The 27,161-nt window shown below is 36.6% G+C and overlaps 1 protein-coding gene across 1 annotated transcript in view; it reads right to left on the reverse strand.

The window, feature by feature from the left end:
• SLC2A9 (solute carrier family 2 member 9) overlaps nt 1-27,161 on the reverse strand; it is a 79,013-nt gene that overhangs the window by 12,180 nt on the left and 39,672 nt on the right. Inside the window, exons 8-10 of the mRNA XM_079305337.1 lie at nt 25,124-25,234; nt 16,949-17,050; nt 14,926-15,001 (exon numbers count right to left, since the gene is read on the reverse strand). Of these exons, the coding sequence (XP_079161463.1) occupies nt 14,926-15,001; nt 16,949-17,050; nt 25,124-25,234 (289 nt within the window). The remainder of the gene's footprint in view (nt 1-14,925; nt 15,002-16,948; nt 17,051-25,123; nt 25,235-27,161) is intronic.

A 27,161-nucleotide genomic window follows, 5' to 3' on the forward strand; every position in this document is an offset into this window, starting at 1 on the left:
TATGTAAGTCCTTCCTCTGCTTTATGTATTTTAACAAGATAGGGTAAACAACCAAAACCATATTTAGAGATACATTTACTTTCAAAAACCTCTATAGCAATACTGGCCTCTAAAAGATTTATAATTTGATAAGAAAACACCCCTACAGACTTATCTATCCACTGGGTCTTCTCCTTGCACATCTGTCCTTGGCCTATGTGCTAATCTTCTGCACTACCTTTACCCTTGAACATTTGTGAATACATCTCTAAGTGCATTACAGAGATGCATCCTCATGCAGCCCCTTTGCTCCGTGGCCCTGAGCAGAAGCACAGGCACTAGAAGCTCCTGTGAGCAGTGTGAGATAGAGACTTGCAAACATGACATGCAGATGACACCTTGTCAGATGTTCTTCCAGATGCAGAAGCCATGAATATGTGCATAATAGAAAGGCAATGTGATGCAGCAAACAGCAACTCTCCATCATGAGCCAGTGTGACATTTTGTGAGAACATATCTAAAGTGGTAGCAAAGCCTTCAACTGAACCTTCTGTGCCAAAGATGCCAGTCTGCATTACACCAAAAGAAGTAGAGAATAAATAAATTTATTTGCTCCTACTTTCTAAATAGGAAACTGAGATATGGAGAGTTTAAGCCATCCAAACTACAGCTTTGCATCTTTCCACAAGACATAGGCAGTATCAGAATTCTGATTAAAAAGGTAACCTCTCCCAGCAGCAGTTTGAACATGTAGAATAAGTATCTGAACCCCCATAACTTAACCAAAAAAAAGTAACATGGGGTCTATCAAAGCTTGATAGCTTCCAGTGGCCATTCCATCATACCCTTGGGATTTGAGTTCAAATGGCAGCAATCACATCTGTTCTGTCAGCATCTGGTTTGGGTCTAAATGCCACATGAGGCAGCAATTTGCTGGGACACTTGCCCCTTGGAGAGAGGAATTGAAGGACTGGAAACACAGAAATCATGTAAGATGACATATTTATGATCATTTATTCTGTTATGCCTTTGCTGTAGGACAATCTACAGAGGTGTTGCTGTTCTTGTCAGTATAATGAAATCTGCTGTTGGAAATAGTATTTGGAAAAGCAGCATTTGGAAAAATACATATTGTACAAGAGAGAAAAAAGCCAGAGGCAAATAAAAAAAGTACAAAAGGACAGAAACCTATCAGAAGGAGTAAGTGTAATGGAAATAAAAATGCATGGGCACTGTCTTGGAACAGATTCCTTGAAATTCCAATTTAATTTCTAAGAACATATCAATTATCACTAACTTTCAAAAATTCTGTGGAGGAATGGGAAGGGTGGCACAGACAGACCTCACAGCTTTCTTATGGTCTAGAGAAGTATATCCTCCCAAAACTGAGAAAGTCAGCTTCTTAGAAGGATGACTTAACAGAGGAGGAACTAAGGAGCCTGAAAAGTGAAATGTGGTACATGAGTTATGTGAAAGTCAGGTGAGGTCTGGGCACACAAGAAATGGAATGAAGCCAGGTCACTGCTGTCTATTGCTGTATGCCTGGGAGAGCACAGACTTGGCCTTATGAGGATGAAGAGGAGGGTGTGTGAATGCCTTCCAAGGCCACATCACTGTGAAAAACACACTCTGCAACCGAGTGAGGTGAAAAAGAAATTTGGGAGAGCTGAAGTAAAACTTTAAAAGCTTGAAGTCACAGTCAGTGAAGGCACCTGAGATCAGCTGAACCTGCAGCCCCAGGATTCCATTCTCAGGCATTTCAAGGTGCCAGAGACGGGCTCAAGGATTCCCTTTTTTCTGGAACTCACTGTTCTTTGGGATACACATCTGAGTGCCTGGGCTGAGGGAAGCTGTACTGTGCTTTGACTTTGTAAGTGGGATCTGAGCAGGGATCACAACACTGTGGCATCTTATCACCCACTTCTCAGTCAGTCTCTGCAAGAATCCTACACAAGCATTAGGCCAGATGGGTCTGTACTAGCCTGTGCTCAAACATGGAAGCTTGGGAACCACTGCCAAAAGCAATCCAACCAAACCTCTGTATCTTTGGAATAGTCTTTAAATGCTTTGTCATAGTTTTGCAACTTTAACACGTATTTGAATGTGGGTGAAATAATTCCCCAAAAAAGCTACCTGTTGATCTTTCTCATGGAGGATGAACTTGGCATTGTCTTTTCCCCTGGAAGGCTTTCCATAAAATTTTCAGTGGAAAAGCTTTATTATAGCACTGATCATAAAACAAAAAAAAATGTATATTAGGATTTCCCATAGGAGTTTTTTAACAAGATGGCTTCCAAACATTAATTTAAATAGGTAATGCATTGACCAGATAATTACAGTGATTAATTTCTAATACTTTGTTCTTTTCAGCATTACAGTGAACAGAAAAACCCTTAACATACTGCAGTGCAAGTAGAGAAAGATTATCTGCTAGGATTCTACTTGGAAACTACAAATGTCTTACTGCAGGACTTTTAGTTTAATTAAAATTAGATTAAACCCACATGATAAAATTACACATGCATAAATACCTCTGTTTCTGCATTCTTTACTAATTTAACTCTATAATTAGTCCAGTTACACATAGAATCAATGTTATGTGCTGGTAAAAATCCAGACTCTCAATCCAATACTCTTTTATGCATGAAATTGGAATGTTAGAACAGAAAAAAAATATTCTTGTTATCCAAGCTATAGATTTTCAAATATATATTAAAATTTACACAAGTAGCAATGTGTTCTCTCAGGAAAAATATCAGGAAAAATATTTACTGTTTTGTTCAGTGAGCAGTTTGAATAAATATTGCTTAGCAGAAGTTACATGAGTCTGTGCAAAAACCTGAATACAGAAAACATGAGAAAGGAAGGAAAATGCTGAACTCCTCATCCTGTTTTTATCTAGTACTTAACTGAGAATTTATGTTATGGCTATATATATGATTTATGAAATGAGCCTGTTACAAGAATAAATGCCTAATACAAATCAGGGAGATTTATTACAGTGGTAAATCAACTCTAAAGGTAAAATGTTGTGCCCTAAGAGCCACTAAAGAGAAAGGAACTCTCCCTGAGCAGCAGCTCAGGTTTTGATACCCACCCAAGCCAAACCCTTGTGTGTTCAGGCAGTGGCCCCAGGGCAGCCAGAGGGTTTCCAGCCCCACCAGAAGGACCACCCAGCCTAGGGACTCCTGCAGGTCTCAGCTCTCCAAAATCTGCCCGTACAAGGGGGAGTCTGGGAAACCTGCAAGGCTGACTGGGGAGGAGCTCCCAGACTTTCCAAGTCCATGCTTTGAGTCAGGGAGTCTTCAAAGGGAGGTGTTTTCAGAAAACAGACAATTACCTTGCAACAATATTCTGTTTTGGGGGGGAGGGAAAGAAGTCTGTGGAGCTCCAGACATGGTCAAGAAAAATTGCTTTGTCTGCAAGGCAAGGCATGATATATCCTAATAGGGCTGGTGGACAAAGCACTATCTCAATGAAAAGTTTTGCTACTTGCAGTTTAATGACCCTCTAGAGAGCAACTCTGGGAGGGAAGCAGTGGAAGTGAGACAAAACTCCTGGAAGTTAACTGCTGGAAAAAAACCCTGACATTCTTCTGTGAGAGAGCAAAAGGCTGCTAGTTTCTACCCAGATTTTAGTTATTTAAAAACCCCAATCAGACAAACAAACAAGCAAACAAACCCCCACCTAACCAGTGAACAGAACCCCCAAAAATGTGCAACAAAACCCATGGGAAAATATATTTTGGCAAAACATGTTTCAGGAATACTGCTAGGGAGAGATGCAATGCAGCTACTGAATTTCTTCCATTTCTGTAGGTCTACAGATAGAATAAGACTTTTGCAAAAAGATAGCTCAATCTTTATAAAGGTGTTCTGTCACCTGTTAGATTATTTTAACTTGCACTTTGTATTTGATTGAATAATACCCCACCAAATATGACATTCCAGTCAGATATGACAGCTGTACTCCCAGCTAATCCTGCAGAGAGAGCTGGGAACAGAAGGTGTGACAGGGGTGTACTGAGTCACAGCTTCATGCTACAGACTTTGCTGGCTGTCTGCAGCTCTTCTCCGCAGGATAATTAAGTAAAACAGGCACTTTGTTTGTGGAAAATGGTATAGTTCATTAACCACATTAATTTGTGCCATTTGAATCTTTTCTGCTGTAGATTAAAGGCCACTCGAGTAAAAAACATTTAAAAAATTTAAAGCAGTCAGTCTATGGCAAACAAAAAGTGCAAACTGTAAGACCAAAATGCACGAATAATACAAAACCTTACAAACGCTGATATGATAATAAATAGTATTTACAATTATTAAAGGATTACTTTTTAATGCAGTATCGTGTGAAAGAGTTTTTGCATTGATTAATTGGCCTTTGGTTTAGCATCTATATAAAACCAGCCATTCCAACAGCATTTAGAAAGCCAATTCTGGAGGTTTTCTGCACTTTGCTGGTGCAAGGCAACCCATATCATTCAGGGAAAATAAAACAAACCAACTGAGCAATGGTGCAGAACAAAAATATTGATTCACTCTGCTCTTAATAGTTAAAATGTTATTTCTTGGTTCTCAGGTAATTTACACTAAAATGTCTGACATACAACAACAAGGCTATTACATAAAATATAATAAATCATACAAATTCTTTCTAGGTCTATTTAGGTAACTAGTTCTACAGCAGATATTCCATGCAAAAAAAGACACAACACCCTTTTCTGAACCATCTGATAATTTCCTCTTCAGTGAAATTCTCCCCCTCTTGAATATTAATTAGTACATTTTCTTATAATTTTTACTTCCATGTCAGTGCACTCAAGCAGAATTTTATGAGCAATCCTTTACTGACTGAATCATTTTTCTCTGAAAATTTGTTCAACAAAAAATTTATCATATAACTGATGAATCCAAATAAGTTCAGTACTTTTTAGAAAATTTTCCTTAGATGAGTTATTACAATTCCTTTTGAAACACAACTGTTGGCTGTAAACATGAGTAATGTATTTAATTTTGAATTTAATTTATTAATTTAATTTAATATTTAATTTTTTTACCTCTTTTATTGTAAGACAAACCAGCAGTATGTCAGCCATTCTGACAAATTCTGAACATAATGAATTATCTTTTTGTTATTTAATAACAATTTTGGTCTATTGGGATACTTGCTGATTTTTTTGGTTTGGCTTTTTTTGTTTGTTTGTTTTTGCTATTATCACTATTTGATTTTTTTTTTTTCTTGGCTTTTGTTTGCAAAAACTGAACATAAATAATAAATTTCTCCTCTGGTTCTTGGCAACATTTCTTTTTGCTTCACAATTATAATGCTACATAGCTACCAAAGCATAAATTGCAATTTAAAAAATTACACTTAACGTGTAACTATATAAATAGTTAATAGTTTTTTAAACATTTCTGCTATATATTCAGATTTACTTTATAACATCACAACCCTAATTATAGCCCAACTTTCTGTCCTATTTGAATGTGAAGAAAAATGTTTTTACTGAGCTATGACTATGAGTCTATATAATAGAATTAAATTTATAATTATTCTTAGTAACAATAATGATTAAGCACTTCTGTTCAAATTAAGCTGTTGAAACCAATTATCTCAATGATGAGAACAATGATGAGAGAGTTTTTAGTTTAATAAAAGCACAGAAGTGTCCCTTGTATATTCATCCACTATACAGATGGAAGTAGTGTGGAAATACCCAGATTAAACACTCAAAATTGTGTTCAGTCCTAGGTAAGAGAAACAGTCACACAATTACATCACTGTATGGGGACTGAAAAGAAGAAAAACCCAACTCCTATCTATTCTAAGCTTTTTACTTCTAAGATAATCTTCTGAAAGAAATATAAAGCCATCAGACACGATTTCCTGTCAGGAATTCAAGTTGTCAGACCATTAGCACAAAATGCTGCTAGTTGAGAACCTGCAAGCTAAAACAATCCTGAAAAGTTAGGATATTTTAACAAACAAATTATTCATGGTAGTAGTGCACAATTATGCAATTGAATCTCTGTATTCATCCTGAAGGATGCTAACAGTAAAAATAGGAGGCCAAATTTTCAGAGAAGCTGGGACTGAAGAGTTCTCCCTGTCCTTCTCCTGTTTAAGATGGGTGACAAACCATGTCTTCACTGATTTCTGGAAACTTTTCAAGTTTTTAGGACCCATGGCCTCAAACACCAGTAATTGAAGAAATTGGTTTCTGCTACAGGATGGTGGACAAGATATGAGGAGCAGTGGTTGTAGAACTAATGAATGTAAGACAGTGACAAAAATAAATTTCTTTACTGTGACCAATAACCAAAACAAATATAACAAATAGCAGTATGTGCTGGCTAACAAGCAGAAAGTAAAAGGAAGAAGGACCCAGAAGATGCACTTGGACTAGAAGCACAGCTAAGACAGTAAGAGTCTTGCTGTGGTGAACAGTGTAAGTCTTCTTTTTGATGAAACTCAGAAAGAGGTCACATAGGCCATAACTCAGTGTTTCCAAAAAAGTGGAGTTTGTGGAGTAGGACAGATAATATCTGGAGATTTAAAGGAAACAACTGCTTTGACTGTTTGCTTGGTCAAACTGACACTGACTGCCCTTGTTCATGCAGTTCTCCTTCTGACATTTTTTTTTCCTCTGAAGGTCTGTCACTGGGTTATTCACTTTCTGCATGGTATGTTGGCTACCAAGAAACACTGTCTGGACTCTAGAGCAGTGTCCATTGCAACATTGAACTAATAAACTTTTGCATTTAGGTCTTAGCCATGGAGATTAGTCAGAAATAGATGAGATGAACAGAAAATTTCTCTTTGCTGTGCATTGCGCCTAGGCATAAGGGAATTTTTTTTTTTTTTTTGCCTTACATTCATTAATTCTACATCTACTGTTCTCTATATTTATTAGTTCGCACTTTTGCATGTATAAGTATTTTATACAAATTCACAGAAAAAACAGTATATTTTTTTTAACTAGCCATTCCATATCCAATCCCTATTAATCTGAATAATGTACCTAGGTCACTTACACATCTTTTCAATAAATGTTTTTTTTTCATGGTTACATGAACCTCTAAAACACATGGGTGCAATTTTGCAGCAGTAAATTTCTTTAGGGTTGGAGTTGGGAGCCATCAGCAACTAATTAATGATCATTCAGGAAAAGCTGATAGTTGAGGTAGGAGGAGTGCTGTCAAGTGTCAAAGCATTCAGATTTTGAAAGCTTCAATTAAGCTAATTTTTAAAATCTATTGTTAGCAGGATAAAGTTCATAAGTTTTCCTGCTGCTGAGAACTCCAGGTGTCACCTCCAGCAATTCCTTTATTCAACAGATACAATTACCTTTCAAATACTAGGGGTTCATTTCTCTTTAGAACTGCCACTAATTACAAAGAAATGAAATCACTTTTGGTACAGAACTGTTAAAAGCTACACATTTTCTCTGTGCTGATCTTTAAGAGAGAAGAATTCAAACAAAACGTAAAACAGGTATTAATCCCAAAATATATGTTGAATGACATTGTATTTCTTATATTCAAAGGGCATGTTGTCCTCCCTCCACAAAGAAAAAATCAATGAATATTGAAAGCAATTCTAGTGTTATTTCATAACAACCTAAAAAATCAGTTTGTTCGCTCAAAGGCCACCAACAGAAAAATTCTCAAATACTTGACTTGGTTGGGAGGGAGAACACCAGTCCTGGGACCTTGTTTGGATGGATGGCAGCCACAGCAAGGGACTGTCACAGCAGGGCAGGGCATGGGGCCAGGGGCTCAGAAAATCTTCAGCTGGGACTGTCCCCAGGCTGCAAGTTTCTGAACTGAACCATAAATCACATTTGGAGTATTTAACTGATATTTATGCAGCATGCATTAATTCTGCTGTTGTGCCCACAAAAGCCTTACAGCTAACAAACCAAGCATTTTCCCAAATACCTGGGCAAACTAAGGATTATTTCTTCACAAATACTCTCCATATCCAATGCAGAAACTGCTTGGCATTATCAAAGAATGCCTATTTGTTGTAAAGACTGTAAAGGCATTTAGTTTATATAATTTAAAAAAATTGAAAATTAACCTAAATTTTCAAATCTACATATTTTTAAGAAAATATAGAACAATATGGATTTGTTTGTTTCTTTTTATCTGCACACATTTTTTGGTACAGAGATTGCTTCGTGGTTTTTTTGCACTGAAGCAAGCTAATACCCTTTCTCAAAGTGGACTGGAATAATGCCTCTGTGGGAGGCCATGAGTGTCAGAAGTTCTAACATCCCACTCTAAGTGGAGAAGCTGAAACATCACACAAAGCTTCTGTAAATGCCTATTTCAGGCAATAATACTGATGCTGCCTTTCACTGGAGTGCTTTTATGTGTGCTATCACACCTTTGGTTGTTTCACATCCAAGAGATGATTTTTATTTTCTTCCCTTGTGACATTTCAGGCTGAACAAACCTCGTGACTCTCAAAGTGACCCTCTTGTGACAACAGCTCTGCTGTCAATACAGCTGCACAATGGCATTCAGAGTAAGACCATGGACTGATTTAAACTTTAAATACCAAAATATCTTTGATACACCTCAGGGCACAGCAATGATTTCCTCTGAGCTTTCTTTTGTTTACCTCATAATGACAATTTAAAATTGCATTCAGTTGTATTCATTGTATTCAGCTGTGCTAGGGAAGACTTCACTCACATTCCATAAGCCATGACAAATATTATAAAACTCTCAAAAAAGAGACAAGCATAAGTGAAACATTTTTCTGGCATGGTCTGGTTTGTTGATATTTCTCAGCTGCATCTGAAAATGCAATTGCTATAAAAAGTAACAATTGAAAAATGAAGATCTTGCTACCATAAAATTATTATTTTTTCAAATTTATCTGAGTTTGAATTTTACTGATTTCTCTTTCCTGCAATCAGAGTGTGACTGAAAACATACCACTGATATGATTTTGTCATCTTTATGCATACTAAATAGAAACCTATTTTAAAAGGAGGAATTGAAGTAAAATCACACAGACTCATGTTTGATCACAGTAAATTCAGCCTTATCTGTGCTATACTGAACTCAGCAGGACTTCTGTGGGGAAATGCTACTCATCCACAGAAATACTTAGAGGATTAAAGAGGAGAATAACTACTTCTAAGACATTACATAAGACTGTAAAGCCAGAGTGCCTGAAGCCACTTGTATGACTTAGCCAGAGACTCCTGCTTTCTTCTCTCTAGTGCTATTTAAAAATAGCAGCTATTGACAGAAATGAAGTCAGGGGCTGCATTTTATTGCAGTAACCAGAAAAACCCTCTGGCCACATGTGCATCTTTGCACCTTTAGGTGGGGTGGAGGGCTTCAGACAGGAAGAAACAAGGTAAGACTTTATACAGAGGATCGAGCAGCACTCTTAGAGATAAATAAAGAACATAAGATTTGAAGATAAAGGAATCCAGGATCATATTAGATCATCTGGTTCAAATACAATCCTCATTTGTCTCAGCCTTTTTGTGAGACACTAGGAAATATTCTGGGTCTTTCCATATATAAATCCATTTTCTTCACCTTCATGGCAGTCCTTCTTTTGCAGCCCTTCTTTGCTGCCTGAGCAGTTTTGTGCTCCAGCATTCAGATCTAAGTCATCTCAAAAATGATGACATGATGCTTGACAACACAATGAGCATTTTTCACATTGCAGTGCAGTGAGACAATGCATGACAACATGATGTATTAAGTCTTTAAGAAAACATGTAAAAGAATGTGCATACAGAGTGTTCATATAAAACAATTTTTCAAATTACTTAGATAAAATAGAATCAGCTATGTGTAAGACTTCCATGTAATACTTAGAGATAATAATCTTATATTTTTCCTTAGCTAACTGGCATTTTTCAGACATCCTTAAATCCTCACCCTGTTCTGAGTTTCTAAACCTCTTTTGCTTTCCAGGTCAGGAAATGGGCAAAAATGGGCAAAATGCAAAATGCAAAATGCAAAAGATTGCAACAAAATAATTTTTTCTCAATATTGAAGTGCCACCAAAATAACACAAATTTCCAACATAAAGATAGCTTGAGTTATCATGATCAGGCAATGGTTATAAAATCAACTCTTCACATTTTTGGAATTTTTATGACTATTACTGTTTGTTGTAGTAAAAGGTAATTTTTATTTTCTTTCCAAAGGACTTTGTGGAACTCTTTGAAAGAAGGAGCATTAATATTTGGCTTTCTGTGCACACATGTAGCTGATCTCCCTCCCAGATGCAGTGGTCAAAGGGTGGGCAGCACACTTGTGCTACATGAACACTTTTTACAGATCTTACTGCCACAACTGGGATCTGGGGTTATTTCTACTTATTTCCAGTGGTAAAATAAGTCCTGTGCTTCAGTGCACCATTTCCAGAGCCAGAAAATTTGCAGTGATTTGAAAGAACAATTCTTATTCAGTTTCAGGAACAAGATGGTAACAGATTGTTTCAAAGCTAGGTATTTTATCAAAAGAATCTCCCTCCTCCCATCTCCTCTCATCCTTCCATTTAAAGACAGGCATCACATCTCACCTTGGCCACCATGGTTTCCTGCCCCTTTTCTGCAGCAGTGCCTTCTCAACTTATCCAAACTGGATAGAAATGTGTTACACCTAAACAGAGTAGGCTTCTAAGGAAGAAATCACTGGATTATCACAAAGATAATGCATGGAAATTATTTATGCCAGGTTTCCAGGTTCTCAAGATCCTGACTATCTTTTTGTTACACCTATTTTCACTAGGAAGATTATCCTGAAGTTCATGCCAATGTTTCTGCAATCTCCAATTAATCAGCTGATCCCTTTTTTTCCTCCACATGTTCCACTATCTAACATATATTGACAGATGGCAGAAAAGCCATTATCTGGTTCAAAGGATATAGTTGTTTTATGTGAGTCGGAAAAACTTCAAAACCAAAACCTGCAAGCCCCTCATCCAAAGCTGCATGAGAGAACTCACTGACAACTGGGATTATCATCCTTGCAGACAAATCAGGAAGATGAATGGAACACATTATGTGTCAGTTTTTGGGTGTTTGGTTGGTTTTTTTAAAATATTTTGCTGGTGGGTAAACAGGGACAATCTGCGGCAGGTTTTCTAAAACTGTAATGCACATTTTCCAATTCTCCCAGAAAAATAAAAAATCACTTGCTGGCACAGCAACTGTTGTAAAGGTACAATGGGTGAATAGGGAATTCAAGAAAATAGCTAAAAATAAGCAGAACCTTCTCTTTTTCAGTTTAAGTCAGATTTTAGACCATTTTTCCTTAAAGAGATTGATTCTGCAGGCAAGTTGAACAGTGTTCAGTCCATGACAAGGTAGACATAGGTTTAACTGAGAAAGTGGGAATAAATCTTAGTTTTCCTTTTTTCTTAAATATTAACCAAGGCAAAGCTAAAGAAGAAAAACATTTCACATGTACCTAAACCTGTCTATCACTATCCAAATTTCCAAGAAACTGCACATTATGTACCTGTTGTAAAGGAATTACAAATCACTGCATTTGCTCATGATGCATAACCTGAACAGCACAAATGCTCTCTGCAGATCCTGAAAATGTTCCTTTTCTTTTTTCTTTCATTTGTTTTCTCAGCTGACTCTAAGCTTTTTTTCCTTTTGTCTCCTTAGGCATCAGAACCAATCCCCTCAGTTTTTTCTATTTACTGTTTGCTGGATGGCAATTCTTCATTTGAAATCCATTCTATATTTATATAGAATATAAATATCTTAAATAACTATTTTATAGAATATAAAATATCTTAACTTGTGTAAAATTAAACAAATAGGCACAATGAAGTAATTGTATGGATCCTTCATCTAAGAACAATAAACAATTTTCTTTCAGATCACAGATTGACTGTATCAAGCATAAGGGACCCTTTAATTTTTAGAAAGTGAAAGCTTTCTGCTCTTTGTATTTTGACCAAAATGATGAAGGAACAAACCACACATGTGCCTGAACATACCTGTTGCTAACATTACTGTGTCAGTCCTCAAAAATATCTGCAAACTGAAAATTTGAGCTCAGAAAATGAGACAAATAAACACCATTCAGAGTTTATAGTAACAGCTGATCCTCACTGTAAAGGAGCAGATGGGACTCATGGAAATGGTATCAGAAAATGGTTTACACAACATCTAAGCTATCATGAAGATATTAGATGTTCTAACAAGAGAGGAAATATTGCACTTTTAAAGGCAATTTTATGCTGTAGAAAGTTAAAGCGCTATTTTTATAAACTCAATTCCTCATGTTATTTGTTATCTTTAGATGGGATATTTTTTTCCAGGTACTAATACCTCAATTAACATAAACTAAATTTTTCTTAGCTTAAGATTTGTACCTATTAAATCATTATAAATTGTTTTTGTAGTGTGACTACTGAAGCAATTAAGATACTGAGGATTAGTTTACAATGGTCCCTGTTTAACCAATACAAATGAATGGCAAAATTTCTACAAAAGTCTAAAAGTACAAAAAATGTGCAGCTTTATAATAAAGGATATATCTTCATTTTCTTGGGGAAAACCCCTTTTACTACTGCAAAGGTGGGAAAGTTATTCCTGAACTTGAGTCTTACCTCATTAAATCACCAGAATGCTACAAAGGAACACAAAAAATATCACTGAGAAGGTAGCAATGAGAAATAGCTGTTCATTCCAGAAATATGTGTGTTGATAAAAGTTTGTAAGATCACAGGGAAGTTGAAAACGAGGAGAAGGATCAGTTGCTCTGTTTCTGCAGGACCTAGAGGATATCACACAATGACTAACAAAGCATGTGTTCATGAAAGATGGTAGATGTAGTTTTCTTTGCTAAAGAGTACTAAAATTCTGCTGTTTCAGAGAGAGATGTAACAAACCCATGGAAGACTATGAAAATGTTAGAAGCTATGCCTTAGAAAGACCCTAGGTTGGAAAAAATGTGCACTGATTCTCTAAAAATGTCTCACCTACTTGCCCTGCTTGTATTTTGCTCTGGACACTTCCCTGCAATCACTGTGATGGAGAAAAGCAGAAGTACAAACTACTCAGTTTTGATCTTTCTGTAGTAATGAAAGACTCAGTATCCTTTGTAGCCTGCTTGACTGCCCAGAAGTAAAAAGCTTTTCCTTACAGTCTCTCTGCATCTTTCTTTTTTAACACCTCCATTCCACCTCTTGAGCACCTCACCATGCAGCAGCAGAGTGGCTCTGCCATTGACACACCCTTCCAATAGGAAGTGGCACTGCTCTTATGTCCCCAAAACTGTCCCTTCTCAGTCTGGACAAGTCCAGGTCACTCAGGTCTCCTGACACTGACATGGTGGCTCTCCAATGGACTTGTCACAGGCTCTTCAAGTTTTTCCTGCAAAAGGAGAGGGGGACAAAACTTGACACAGTATCTGCACTCAATTATTGAGCTGAGACTTATAATACAAAAGTTAATGGATGCAAAGTGGACTTCTTGGTAATGATTTCTTTGTTGAGAAAAATACATGTATGCTCTCTCTTATCCAATCATCTTAATATATTGCTAATAATGTAAGTTGCCTAGGTAAAAGTCACTACCTTTACTATTTTACTACACTAGTTCAGATCTCCTAAGCTCATCTAAAGAGAACAGAGAAGTTTCATTTAAGATAAATCAGTCCCCATCAAAGTCAGCTAAAATATTGCTATTGATTTGCAGAGATATCAGAATATGATTCTTCATAACTTCTTCTCAACAGCTGAAGAGTCATTTACCAATATTTTCATTAAAAGCAATTCAATGTTAAGTGGCATCCAGATATCCCCACTGTTGTCAGATATGACAAGTGTTTGAACACACAGAGGAAAGGTAGAGAAGCCAACTAGGTAGCTGCTGGTACACTATTAATGTTCTTTGGCTTTAACAGCACTGAGCACAGTGAAAAACACAACAGAAACTTTAATTTTAATGAACTTCTATAGAAAGCAAGCAAGAAATTTATAACAATAGCTGATTGTCCTTGATGTATCTGCAGACACTTTGTTCCAAAAAGATTGTGAAGTACAACATAAATCCTAAATAACATCAGTAAAGAGAAAGAATCTAAATGAAGAACACTAGAATCCATTTTGAAGAATGATGAGGTGAAGAAGAAAATCAAAGGGTTAACCTTAATATGCTAGAGGTATAACATGTAAGAACATATTGCTCTGCAAGTTCTAAAAGCTGGTGGAACATATCTGTAATAGGGAAAAACCTTCAGTTTTTTTCAACAGAGATTTTAAAAATTCCTGATGGTAGATGTTGCAAGTAGCTGCACTTAAACCCTTTGAGCCACAGAAAACACCAGAAGGGAAGTTTTAAAGGAGCAAAATTCAAGGAAAGTGCTATTCCACAGAATTCTTTAACACCCACACCAACTCAGTCTAAGCAGTGTAGGTCAGCAGTACAGTGGACTTAGCTGAACCTGAGATTTGTCCTTAATAGAAGGACAGAGGGATTGCTATTTTTTTCAGTATTTTCACAGTATTTTGCACAGAAATTTCAAGCCCTTTTCCCAGAAACAAAGGTAAAAGAAATATCTTGGTCTTCCCTAAAGCGTTTTTCTCTAAAGCATCATATTTTCTCTCAGCTTTTCAAAAGAGGATCCACAGAATTACAGCAGTATTTAATTAGTCACATCAAACATCAGCAACTCTTCCCCAAATAAATCATAATCAATCAATTAGTTCACTTCTGTGGTAAAGATGTGCAAACAGCTGATTAATGTTTAATGTCAATCTCCTTACAAAGAAAAAGAGGTAATAAATAGTGCATAAAAACCACCAAAAGCTCAAGGGAACAAAAGTCTTACTTTCTGGTTTACTGCTGAAGTGAAGTTCTGTCCAAATGATTAGCTAACATAATGCCAGTGCAAAAATACCTGTCCTTAGATGTACATGAAAAAATAGATATAGACATACCTGGTCCAATGCAGAACGATGCAATGATTGCAAGGATACAGAATATGCTGAGGTAAGGAAGCCAATATACAGTGCTCTGGGTAGATAAAAGACATTCATTTTAAATATATTGTACATATCACAAATACTTCTAAAAACTTGCAGACAAGTGGAGAACATTGATTCTTGATCTATTTCAAAATTTAGTCTGGGTTACTTTAGAAAATCACAGCATTTCTGTAAGATCTTATTAGATGATTTGTATTTAAAGGTCTTGGTCTCTGTGAAATCCCTGTAGAGAAACACTAGGCAAGAGCCAGAACTCTAAAAAAAAAAAAATCACAACTTCTTTTGCTAAAGTTCTAGCCAGCCTGGAGCACTGAACAAATTCAGCACCTCCATCCACATCAGGTATTTTAGTCATGTTTAAAAAGAGCATCTAGGGTGGCCCATAGAGTTTCAAAGTTCTTTCCTCTACTTCTAAGTGGGTTTTTCTCTACTGAGACCTCTAAATATCAGGAACCTGAAATACAAAGAGTAATTCCTGTGGAGTTTGCAGGACACTGTTTCTTAATCACATATGAGAATGCTTGATTCCAATAGAAAGAGAAGGTACAAATATGGAGTAGATATAAATTTCTCTGAGATTAAGCCTATTTGTACTGTGATCCTTTGTCCAAACCAACTCTCTAATACTCAACACTTTGAGATCCTTTTGAAAGGAGGCAAAACTGAAAGGCATTCAGACTTCAGGGAATTAAAATAGCTGAAGGTCCTCACACCCCCAATTTGGCTTTAAAAGATCTGGAAGGGAATTTTTCACTCATCCTACAAAATATGCAATATCATCTCTCTTCAGGAGGAGAGCTGTCTCACAGCTGTCCTGGCAGGTGTGTGAGGTAAAGATTAATTAAGATGTATATGCAGGTAAATCAAATAAAACTGCAATGGGGTGGCACAGACCTGCCAGTCAGGCTGACTTACTGACTCCATTCATCCAAGAAACAAGATTTGGAAGATTTTAACCGTGCCACAAATGAATCAAAACCAGCAGGAAAACACCTTGATGAAACACCACCCAAACCCATGCCATTGCAAATGTCAGTTTTACTTCTCTAAAGTCCTTAGGTACATCAACAAACCACATTATTATATAGATGGAAACCAAACAATGAAAATTACTCAGGACCAGAGTTTAAACTGGTTTAATAAATCCTCTCTGATAATTTGAAACACCTGTGGAATTGAGTTCTAATAACATCTGATAACTTAGAACCATATTATCATATAAACATTGATTGAATGAGACCTTTAAAGCTCATCTAGCTCCAATCCCCCTGCAATCTTCAACCAAATCAGTTTATTCAGAGCCTTGTCCAGCCTAGTCTTGAATGTTTCCAGAGATGGGGCATCTACCATTTTTCTGGACAACATGTTTAACACTTCACCACCCTCATTCCAAAACACTTCTTCCTTATATCTAATCTAAATTGACCCTGGTTTAGTTTAAAATTATTACTCATTGTCCTATCATAACAGGCCTTGCTAAAAAGTCTATTCCCTTCTTTCTTATAGGGCCAAATGTTTTCAAAACGATGTCTTTCTATTGCCTATACAAATACCAGAAAAGTAACTTGAAAGAAACATCAAACATGGAAAGTTTTCACTGAAAAAAATCCTAACCTAAAATAAGAATGGTAAATAAAGTATGAAAGAAATCTCAGAGAGAGTGAATTACAAAGATACACCCACAGAATATGGATTAACTGTTTATTCAGCTATGGGTAATATTGTTTCCATGATGGTTCATGATATGCATAAATCTTTGAATTAAGGAGTCTGAATGAGAGAATGTGAGAAAGTCCCTATAGCTTTTTGCTGCCAAAACTCTGAAACAAGCAGATTCATCAATTAGTGTCAGTGACCTTTCACTCCTCATGCCAAACTGATTAAAAGGGTTGGCTTCTCTGGGAATGTTGAGACAAACTAGTATGAAGCATGTTCAAATTAGAGAGAGTAAAACCAGACAGTGCCCTGGTGTTACCTGCAGAGTCAGGGAGACAGTGAGCACTGCAAAGAAGACGATCATCAACCCAAAACCCCCGATGAGGAGTGGCCTGCGTCCAAGCCGCTCAATCACTAAACCCTGGAATGCAAGAAGAGGCATTTCACTTCATTGAGAAAACACTTGGACCATGAGACACGTTCTCCTAGTAAGTATGAAGATCTAGACTAAAACCATGAGGGTTGATTTTACACTATTCATAAGATTTGATGTTCACAATTGTGCTCATAAATATATTTACAAAATTTAGTAGGTTTGAAAAAGCTAGTCAGCATGGTATCCTTTTCTGAGAGCACTGAAAAATTGTTCATTGTTTGAATGGCTTACAAATATGCACTAAATTTCTATGATAAATACTTTGACAATACATAATTTTTAAATGTCAGTATGTTGAAGCGAATTACAGTCTCTTGTTTTCGCATTTTGTTTCATAATTTCAACATCTCTCTGAATTTAAGTGTAAAACATCTAAAATTTGAGATTTAAATCTTTTTAGCACAAATGACTTAAATTCATTAACCCAAAATTTATTTTAATTTTTTTTCCCCTCAAATATAGAATAACCATTTAGCTGTTATTTTGGATAATCAGTGTAATTAGAATATCCAAACAAAAGAAATCCATGCAGCAGAAAACTGCTCAGACAAGTGATTTTAACACTGATACTTGTGCAGTTGCACCCATTTTGAATTTATATTTAACATCTGAATATAAGTCACAAAATCTGAATATTTATCTGCTAGAGAAAAACACAACAAAGAATTTCTTTAAAAGCTGTAACTTGAAACTCTGTTAGACTGACTCATTAAAGTAGGCTAATACATCCTTTGTCATAACAGCTGATGTACTTTTCATCTTGGTAGCTACTATACACTAGGCTTTCTTATGAGAAAAATAAAAGGATTTTATGAAGATTAAAATGCACCACTTCAAATAAGTTAAAGTGAAAATCACAAAACTGTTTGCTGTGTCATTATTTACTGGAGACTGAATTCCATCTTTTGCACATCCTTTGAGGAAAAAATAAAATGGGCAATTACAATGAAATCTGGAGTAATACCTTTAATTCTGGGAAACAACAGACATCACTTCACTGGGAGTATCTATAAGAAATGTGTTAAAGCAAAGTACAGAGACACCCACGGATGAAATGCCTTGAGAGGCAAGTGCTTCTCCCTCAGTCTGGGGCTCACCAGGAGATTTTAGGACAGGCTTGTCTGTCCTAAACATGTGTTGATGCTGCACCCTGAACTGGACTTCCCCACCAGAGATATGCTCTGTGATGCTGCAGATCACTGACAGCAGCTCTGTGACAAGATTCTTTATTTCTTTGAATGGTGAAATATACCAACTTGAACAATTTCCACAGCTACCATAATGTAATTTGGAATTTTAGAAAGACCTGCACTGATATTAATTAGATCTTATGAGGTCCAAATGGTTCAAAACTGCTACTGCTCCACTGTCAAAACCTTTACAAGATGGCAGATATTTCCCATTATGATGAATAAACCCATCTTGCAAACAGTGACCACACTGAACCAAGAGACAACTTTAATGGCTTTGAGGACTAAAAAATTATTTGAAAGGCTGTAAGACCCATCTTCTACAACTTCTGCAAGAGACTTCTGCAACAGAAGTTTCACATGTAGTTTGGAGTGGATTATATGTTCAGCAATAAATGCTGCACATGTAATTTGACATACTGTGCAATTTCTCTTATTTTTTTCAGTGCTGGATTAATGGTCATAAGCAATCTTGGTGTTACACAGCTAGGGGTTTTGCATTAAAACAGGATCAGGGATGATGCTTCTCTTAGACAGAAAAAGTTCATAGATGCCTCTTGTACAAAATATGGGAGAAAAATGTGTTATATACTTTTCACTTGTAAAACTCAAAGCAAAACTAATTCCAGTAAGGAAGGACAGTTTGGACTTGGTCTTCCATAACAGCAAGTTTCCCTGGTGAAAGCAATGCTGGTTTTGAGGCTGTAAACAGACAACCTTAATTTTTTAGTTATGATTATAGAAATTCAAACCTTGTTCTCTTGCAAAACCCACTTAGAGACTTATGACTCATAAGAAGTGGAAGATGATTCACCACTTTCCAAGTATTTATAGTTCTGAATGCTCCACTGCTATGCACTGGTAACTGTTACCTATTGAAGATCTCTAGCAAGTCAAAATATACTGTGCAGTAGAATAAATGAAATAACAAGAAATCCAATGTATGCTCAAGTACAGCCAACAGAAGAACATCACAGCTGTTTTCTGTGATAACACCTGAGTTATGTGCTGGGCTGTGTAGGCTGACACTTGTTTCTGTGTGATCATAAACATGCATTTGTAGAAACCTATACTCAGTCATGATGGTTAACACAGCTGAAATTACTGAAAATGTGCAAAAAAATATAGCAACCAAAATTCTCTCAACACAAATGTTTCATGATAAAAAGGCAACTGATATACCAACTACATTAACAGTCCACACAACTTCTGTCTGTCAGGAAACACTTGTGAATAAAGTTAAAGAAGCAAATGTCAACCTTTTTGCTTGAGTCAGCTGTAGATACCAGAGCTGACATAATGAAAGCAGAATGTGATAAAATAGATCAGACAAGCTTCCTTGGATAAAATGAATGTACAAACAAGTCCTGCAGCCCAAATAGGAGGTCATTGCATACTATTCCCTACTTATATCCTGGCCTTAAATTATACTAAGCAAATCCTATCAGGTTTTCTTGATGTCTCAGCTCTGTGAAGAAGTTTGCTCTATAAGTTAATGTCAAGAATAGCCACACTTTCTTTCTCATGTATTTTGGATAAAGGTCTGAGTGAGACTCAGTGACTAGATTCAAACTTAACATGGCAAGCTAACACTGTGCTATTTCCATTTTAAATATCAGGATTAAAATGGATAAACTCATTTATATCACTTTATGACACGATGTGTAATATCTTGTACCCAGGAAAAGGAGAGGAACAGCAGACTGAGAATTATAAATTGGGGGATATTGATTCGTATTTTGATGCATATCCATTAGTCTGCTGTATTAATTATTCACTTTAAAACAGAAAAAAGGCCTGTTGTATTTAAGTACCTAAACTGGAATTTAGATGCCTAGCATCAACTTTGGCAACATAAGAACAAGCCTTAAGTAAATCTCTGTCTGCAAGGCTCTCACATCCATTTGCCTGTACCTGTATGAAAGCCATGACAGGATAAGATCTTACACAGCTTCTGCAGGTACCTGTCAAGTTTACTCTCAGTATAGCATGGAATTGATTGCTGTAGTTCTAAGCTCAGTCTGAAGTATTTTGCAGTAAGCCATGCTTAATCAACTTCACTGAGCAGTGAAATTTTCTATTCACTGAAGATGCTTTCCATACTCAATACCTGCCAAGACCAGCTTAGCCAAGACATGGCACATGCAAGAACTTCTCTTAGCCAGCCCCTTTTACCTCAGCAGTGCTTGGCAATAGCCCCTATAGCAGCACAAAACCACTCATTTTCTTATTTCTATTCTGTCTCTTCAGCAAACTGCAGATATTTCTGAAGCAAAGCTCCTTCTAGTGATGATTTACTTGTTAAAAGCATTAAGCTATCTTGTTTATGCTATAAAAGCCAGACTAGATCTCAACCTTGATCTGTGACAGCTTATTGTGGCTGATGCCTTATTTTCTGACAGTAATTGAATGCCCCAATGCAGATCATTCCGAATAGATTGATAAAAGGATTACTCAAACCCAATGCTTTTAATTCTCAGCAGCAGGAGATGTATCTTTAAAACTTCAATTTCTGAATATATCCTACAAAAGAATTTTTGCTACATAAATGCAGCCTTTAACCATGTACACCTTAGGTCTTAGGAGGGGTGTTGAAAGGCAGACCATCATAAGGAGACTTTTTCTTTTTTAAGGCACTACACTGTTACTCCAACACGTGCAGTCCCCGTCTATTCAAAAGTCCACGTGGGCTAAAACAATTAAAAAGCAATAGTGTCTTTACCTAAAAGCAATCCTGTTGATCACTTGTGGGCTAAGGAGTGTGCATTAACACAGCCTTTCTCTGCAGTCCACCCTGCAGAGAAAATATGCCCAAAAGCCTCTGGCCTTTGACAAGCACCATGATCTGAGATGCTGCTTGCCCAGTCTCTTTTCTACTGCTGTCTCTATCTGGGATACTACAGACCAAGATATTACCTTCAAATTCTGGTAATCCTTGAGCAACAAGTTGTCAGGGTGAGGGGAGAAATGCCATGTTTGCCCCATTCTTGCCCTCTCTACTTACATCCAACAGGGAATTTTGGGTATGTGAAGGCTGATTCTGACTTAGTGTGAACAACGTCATGTGGGACTGTATTAAGTCTTACTAAAAATTAGATTCCAACATAACTTCCTAGGAATGCTCAAGATTCTAGTATTTGTCACCCTGTTTTTTTCACTTGCTAAGACTGGCTGTTACTGGAACACCTTTCTTTCTCTTCTGACCACAGTGGATGCAGAGTTTCAGAGGAGATAACTTGCATCATCCAGTGGGAACCATGGAGGAAATGTGTAGGAGATGAGAACACCTACGGATGTGTCTGGAATACCCTTTATTTAAGATGTGCCATGCCCTGAGCAGGGAATATTTCCTTCTTTATTGTGCTCTATTAACAGTAAAAACCCCAAAGAATGAGTCTAAGAGCCCTTTCTTGTGACATCTTAAAGCAGATTAAAGTCATCTTGCTAAAGAAGGCTGGCTTCTCTGACTTCTGTGTGATACTGCAAAGGATTTCCCACATTCTTTTATGGTCTAGTGCTGCAATTATTTTAACTTGTTCCAGGCTTCACACAGCTTGTCTCTGTCACAGGCTTTTAGTAACACCTTCATGCATCATCCAATGGGAAACACTTAGGGCACAGTCTTCTCTGTATAGTCACATCTAGACTCTTCCTGTGAATGTTATAAGAAAACCAAATTCAGTGCCACAGATGGCAAAATTGGATGTGGGATGCTTAATTTGAATAACATTCCCTTTTATTCTATGCTGGCAGGGGAGCAGGGAAGGAATCTTCTATTCATGGAGCAGGGAAGGAATCTTTTCAGACATTTACTTCTGTCTCCCTTTCCCTGCTGCTGTGCTAAAGAAAGGCACTGGAAAATTGTTCTCTTTGCCCACTAAGAGTAAGACAGCAACTAAATTAACCTGAATTATTAAAAGTTAGAAAATAGCAATAGTAATTAATCTTACTGAAGAATAACTAAGTTTGTGGTATGCCCTTACTTTAGAAATTACAAAAGAGACTTCTAATAAACAGGGAATTATTTAGGTATCTTCTATCCTGCTTCAAAGAATTGCATCAGGTTAGGTAACTTACTGCTGTAACATGTCTATGAGTAGTAAACCTATTCAGTATTTTGTTCCAGAGGATACAAAACTTCAGAAACAAACAGAAATTAATGGGCATCCCACTAAAAAGTAATTGTCTAGCCATTCCTCCAAATCTGTGTTAAGTACAATGGGTGGAATTCTCTATCATTAACCAAAAATCATACAGAAAGTTTATATTGTCTCCTTAAAGAGAAGCCAGAGCACCAGGTGTGCAATGTCACAACACGCATACTCCATGAAGTAAATTAGCAAGTGTTGGTGGAAGCAGAAGTTGCAGCCAAATTCTGTGAATCAAAGGAAAGTTATGATGCTTGTTTCATCTTTCAATGTCTTGTTAATATGGCTCTTGCTGGAGAAGAGGAGCTGTAGGTGAAGAATGCAACAAGTGGGCATATCAAGGAATCTGAGGCAAGACAGAGGCTAAGAAAATGATGGAATACTAATTGTCTTTCCTCATGGACCACATCAACATTATTACTATTGTGCTGCTGCTCCCAAGAGACTCGTTGAAAGGAGACTTTCAAAATTTTTCAGAGTTTCAGTATTTTACCTCCAAAATATTACTTTGCTTCTCCATGAAATAAATCTCTATTCCATTGTTTTCCTTGGCATTCGTAGTGGTCTCATCAATGGAGGTCATCAATACCCAAATATTCTTACTGAGGCTCAATCTCATGACCACCTAATTTATGCATAATGTTCACAGATGGTACATGATTTCTAGTGGGCATTTCCAACTCTATTTCATTTAATAGGAAAGAAACTATACCTCTGTAGCTGATTATCTTTACTGAAATCCAGGAGTTTATTGTGAGTAAAATCTGGTTTCTGCTTGCAAACACAACGTATTAAAATTACCAGGAAAATTAAGTTCTGGTCTTGCTTTCTTCTGTTTCTTCCCTGAGTAGTACAAAAGGCATACACATGGCTTAACATTTAGGGCTATGAAATATATTTTTAAAAAATGTCAAAAGAAGACCCTGGGAGAGGTTGAGAATGGGAGGAATCCTCTGTCCTCAGTGCTAGACATGAAAACTTGATGGGAAATTACTCTAATAAATAATCTGTAAAACCTTCAACTGAAAAACTAAATTCATGTTTTTGTTCCCTTAAACAAAAGCAGTGAAATGCTTATGAAGATTAAAGAAATAAAAATTAAGGCTAAAAAGCAGTGTGTCTCGAACTGAGAAATTGGAAGGGGACAGAGATATTGGTACATCAGCATTTCCAGAGGCACAGCAGGTAACATCAACAGAAAAAGTATTAAAAAACCTCCTCTTGAGTACAAAAAGTTACCACACTTATCAGTAGCCAAAGCACACCCATCCACCTCCTTATGTATGGAGAGTGTGCTCTGAATAAGCCCCACAAACTGACAGCACAGAAGGAATTGGAAAGATAACAGACCCTATTTATAGAATGGCTTTAATATCATGGAATCATCTCCATGTAATTATCATCTGTTTCCACATAATAGAGGTGTATTCTTCACTTAAATCAGTGGTAAAATTATCACTTATTTTTCCATATATCTTAAACAAAGAAGCATGTGTGCAGTATCACAAAGAAGAAACTATAAGAGTAGGCACTTTCATATTTCTCTATTTCTACCTATTAAAATGAATCATAAAATCAGTCTCCTTAATTAAAAAAAAATAAAAATAAAAAAAAAAGATTAAAAAAAATAGCCAAAACCAAATATGTGGAAATTCACAAAGAATTATCAGAATTATCAGGAGTACATATTTGTGACCCTGTAGAGTCCTTATGTTAATAAAACATATCTGATAGCTGGATTTAGTTTAACATTTTTTAGGTCACAAGCAGTTACTCTGCCACTGAAAAGGACTCTTTTTCCAAAACCATTCTTCTGACATTTAAAAATCTTGCTACTATGTTCAGTATTGGTCAAATACAGTTGGTATAGAATATATGAATAAAAACTTCTAACAAAGAAATTACTACTTTCTTGTTTGCAACTTTCCATTTCTCAGACTTCTCCCAGTGCTTATTTATTGCAGTACAAACAAAAGTGTTTTTCCTTTAGCAATTAATTGTGTAATCACCTACTAAAACTCAGAGTTTCAGTTTGCTCATTTAGTGTATTTTTTTCCCCAAGCCAACTTTTCAATTTTGAAATAGGAAAGAAAAAAAGTCTTCACGGGTGAGTTTTTCTATCAACTTCCTGTACATTCAGAGCAGAACAAAGGTCCTGCTCTGGAGCTCCTGTTAGGAAAGGATGCTGTTTGTCTTGAGTAAGGCAGCAGAATTACAGACCCCGTGGGACTCCCCTGTTCCAGCAGGCTGCCTTTGCTGCTCCAGCCCCCTGCCAGCCACACTGAGCACCTGGAGCTGTGCCTGAGCCTTCCCCAACAATGCTGCTGCTGCCCAGCAGGCACATGAGAAGACTCTGTGTGAACAAACTGCTGCCAGGTAAGCTTGTTCTATCAGGTGAAATAATTCATGAGTTACCACTTAATATACTTTAGCCCTTGCTGTCTCTGCCTTCTTCCTCTTCATACATACAAAGAACTGCAGGACATACCAACTTTTTCTGTTCCTTTTATATGGTCTAAAATTAAAGAGCATCTTAGAAAATATTTCAAGAAAATAATTTAATTTAAGATTAAAATTAGAAATAATACTTTGAATTGCATTAACAACCATTACACTTAATCAACATACTATTCTTTTTCTATTTTAAACTGTATAAGGAAAGAAAATCTAATAATATTTAAGTGTCAAGAATGTTAATGGACTTTTATAGCCATACTTACAGAAAAAACAGCAGCCAGAGTCTCAACAGCACCAGTACTCAGTGTAACATAAGGGATTGTCTCACGATCAATCCCAGATTCACTAAAGATGTTGTTTGTGTAGTACCAGATCTGTATCAGAGAGAATAACATGGGTTATTAATCACTGCAATATATCAGTATTCAGTTCAACCATCTAATCTGCTCAAGGTGAGACTTGTTAAAACTCTCAGCATTCCCAAATCACCCAGGGCCAAACAGGACAACAGATGTAGGAAAAGTGCAAATTCCAGGTGGAGTAGGCACAACGCTGTTGTAGTTACACTTGAACACCCAGACAGAATCACAAACAGCTTCAACTCAATTTAGCTTAATCCACTTTAGGAGTAAATCAAAGAAACTCACTTTAAGCTTGAACAACAGGATACAAATAAGTTTTGTGTGGATTACCAAGCAGGTTGATGTAGCTTTATGGAATACTTCAATAGCAAGTTACAACAGAGGAGAGAAAAGAAAGAGATGTTGTAGGCACTGAAGGAGCTGCTCATTTTTGGACAGAAGGTGTGAGGTTTTATTTCTACTTTAACCTTACTGGAGTGTGGACATCTGCAGCCAAACCATCCCCCCAGTCTCTCTTTATCGTTCACAGAAAGAAAAGATACTTTTAAAATTAGAATTGCTTGGGGAAAAGTAAAATGCTGCTTTTAGGATGAAATTAATCATAGCCTCTAAGTAGCTGTCACAAATGGGCAGAAATGCAGGTTGTGTGACTTAGAGGAAGTCAGTTATGTTTGGTCAATAAAACAATATCCAGCAGTGACAATATCGAGGCAGAGAATATATAGTGGCAACAATCTTAAATAGCAAGTCTGGTAAACATCAGAGTCCCATTCACATCAACTATGTAATCATCATATATTTATGTTTGACTCAAGGTGACAAGAAAGAACAGAGATTTTTGGCTACCAAAAGCATGCAAGAAGAGGAGACAAAAAGATAATTGATTTGGTAGAATGAAATGATAAATGGTTGAAATGACTGATTATCGAAAGAAAATAAAGTTCTAAACCACAGGTAATTTATCTGTGATAACAAAACTCAAAGCTCTAGATAAAGATGGCCCTAAACCTTGAATTAGCAGTGATATTTTTTCCCATGTGATCTCAATTGGTACAAGCCCTTGAAGGGCAAACACTTCTAAATACAAGGCTTGTCTGATGGATGGAAGTGCTATGATTGCACGAGGAAAACCCTGTTACCTGCCAGCATATTCTGCACTTGCTACAGCTGTTTGTCAAGAAACTAACTCAGCAGTTTGGTAAAAAAAAACAAAACAAAACAAAAAAAACCTCCAACAAAATAAATTTTAAAAAAAGTAATTCTAAATTTCCAACTAGCCTTTCAGCAAAGTTGCTTGTTCCAGGGCAAAGAAGAAAATCCAAATCATATTACATAAACCCCAAGTAAAATAGCACACCAAGGAGTAAAAAATCACCTTATCACCTTACAGATAAAGAGAAACTGACTGAAGACTTCTGCCCAATGCTGGCACACAGCTTTCAGCAGAACAGATGCAGTGACAAGAATTGATAGCAATAAACTTCTGTACATGAAGTAATCTGCCTTTGTGTAGCACATGCTGGAGTTAATGATGCACTGCCCTGCTGACACAGAGCATAGACAAAAACTAGGATCAGTTTCCAGTTCTCTCTGAGATGTTTATGCCCACTCACAATTTTGGGGGGACTCAGTTCTCTGACAATGTATTCACTTCCCATATACTTAGATGGTATATAAGCAGAACAAAGTAGCATAAAAACTGTTACAAAAATATTTTTCTTCCTCATACTACAAGTTACAAGATTGATTTAGTGCAGCAAAGTTAGAAAACATGTAATTTAGGAATTTCATCCTTGATATCAGTTGTGTATAGCAGCTAGATCCTCTAAAATGGCAGAGCTATTGCAGGTATGAACAATTTAAAAGAGAACAAAGAGGCCAAAGAGCCACTTAAAGCAATTAACTAGTGAATGAAATTTGCTAGAATGCAACAAGAATG

Source organism: Erithacus rubecula (genome assembly GCF_903797595.1).
Source record: "Erithacus rubecula genome assembly, chromosome: 5".
Classification (NCBI taxonomy): Eukaryota; Metazoa; Chordata; class Aves; order Passeriformes; family Muscicapidae; genus Erithacus; species Erithacus rubecula.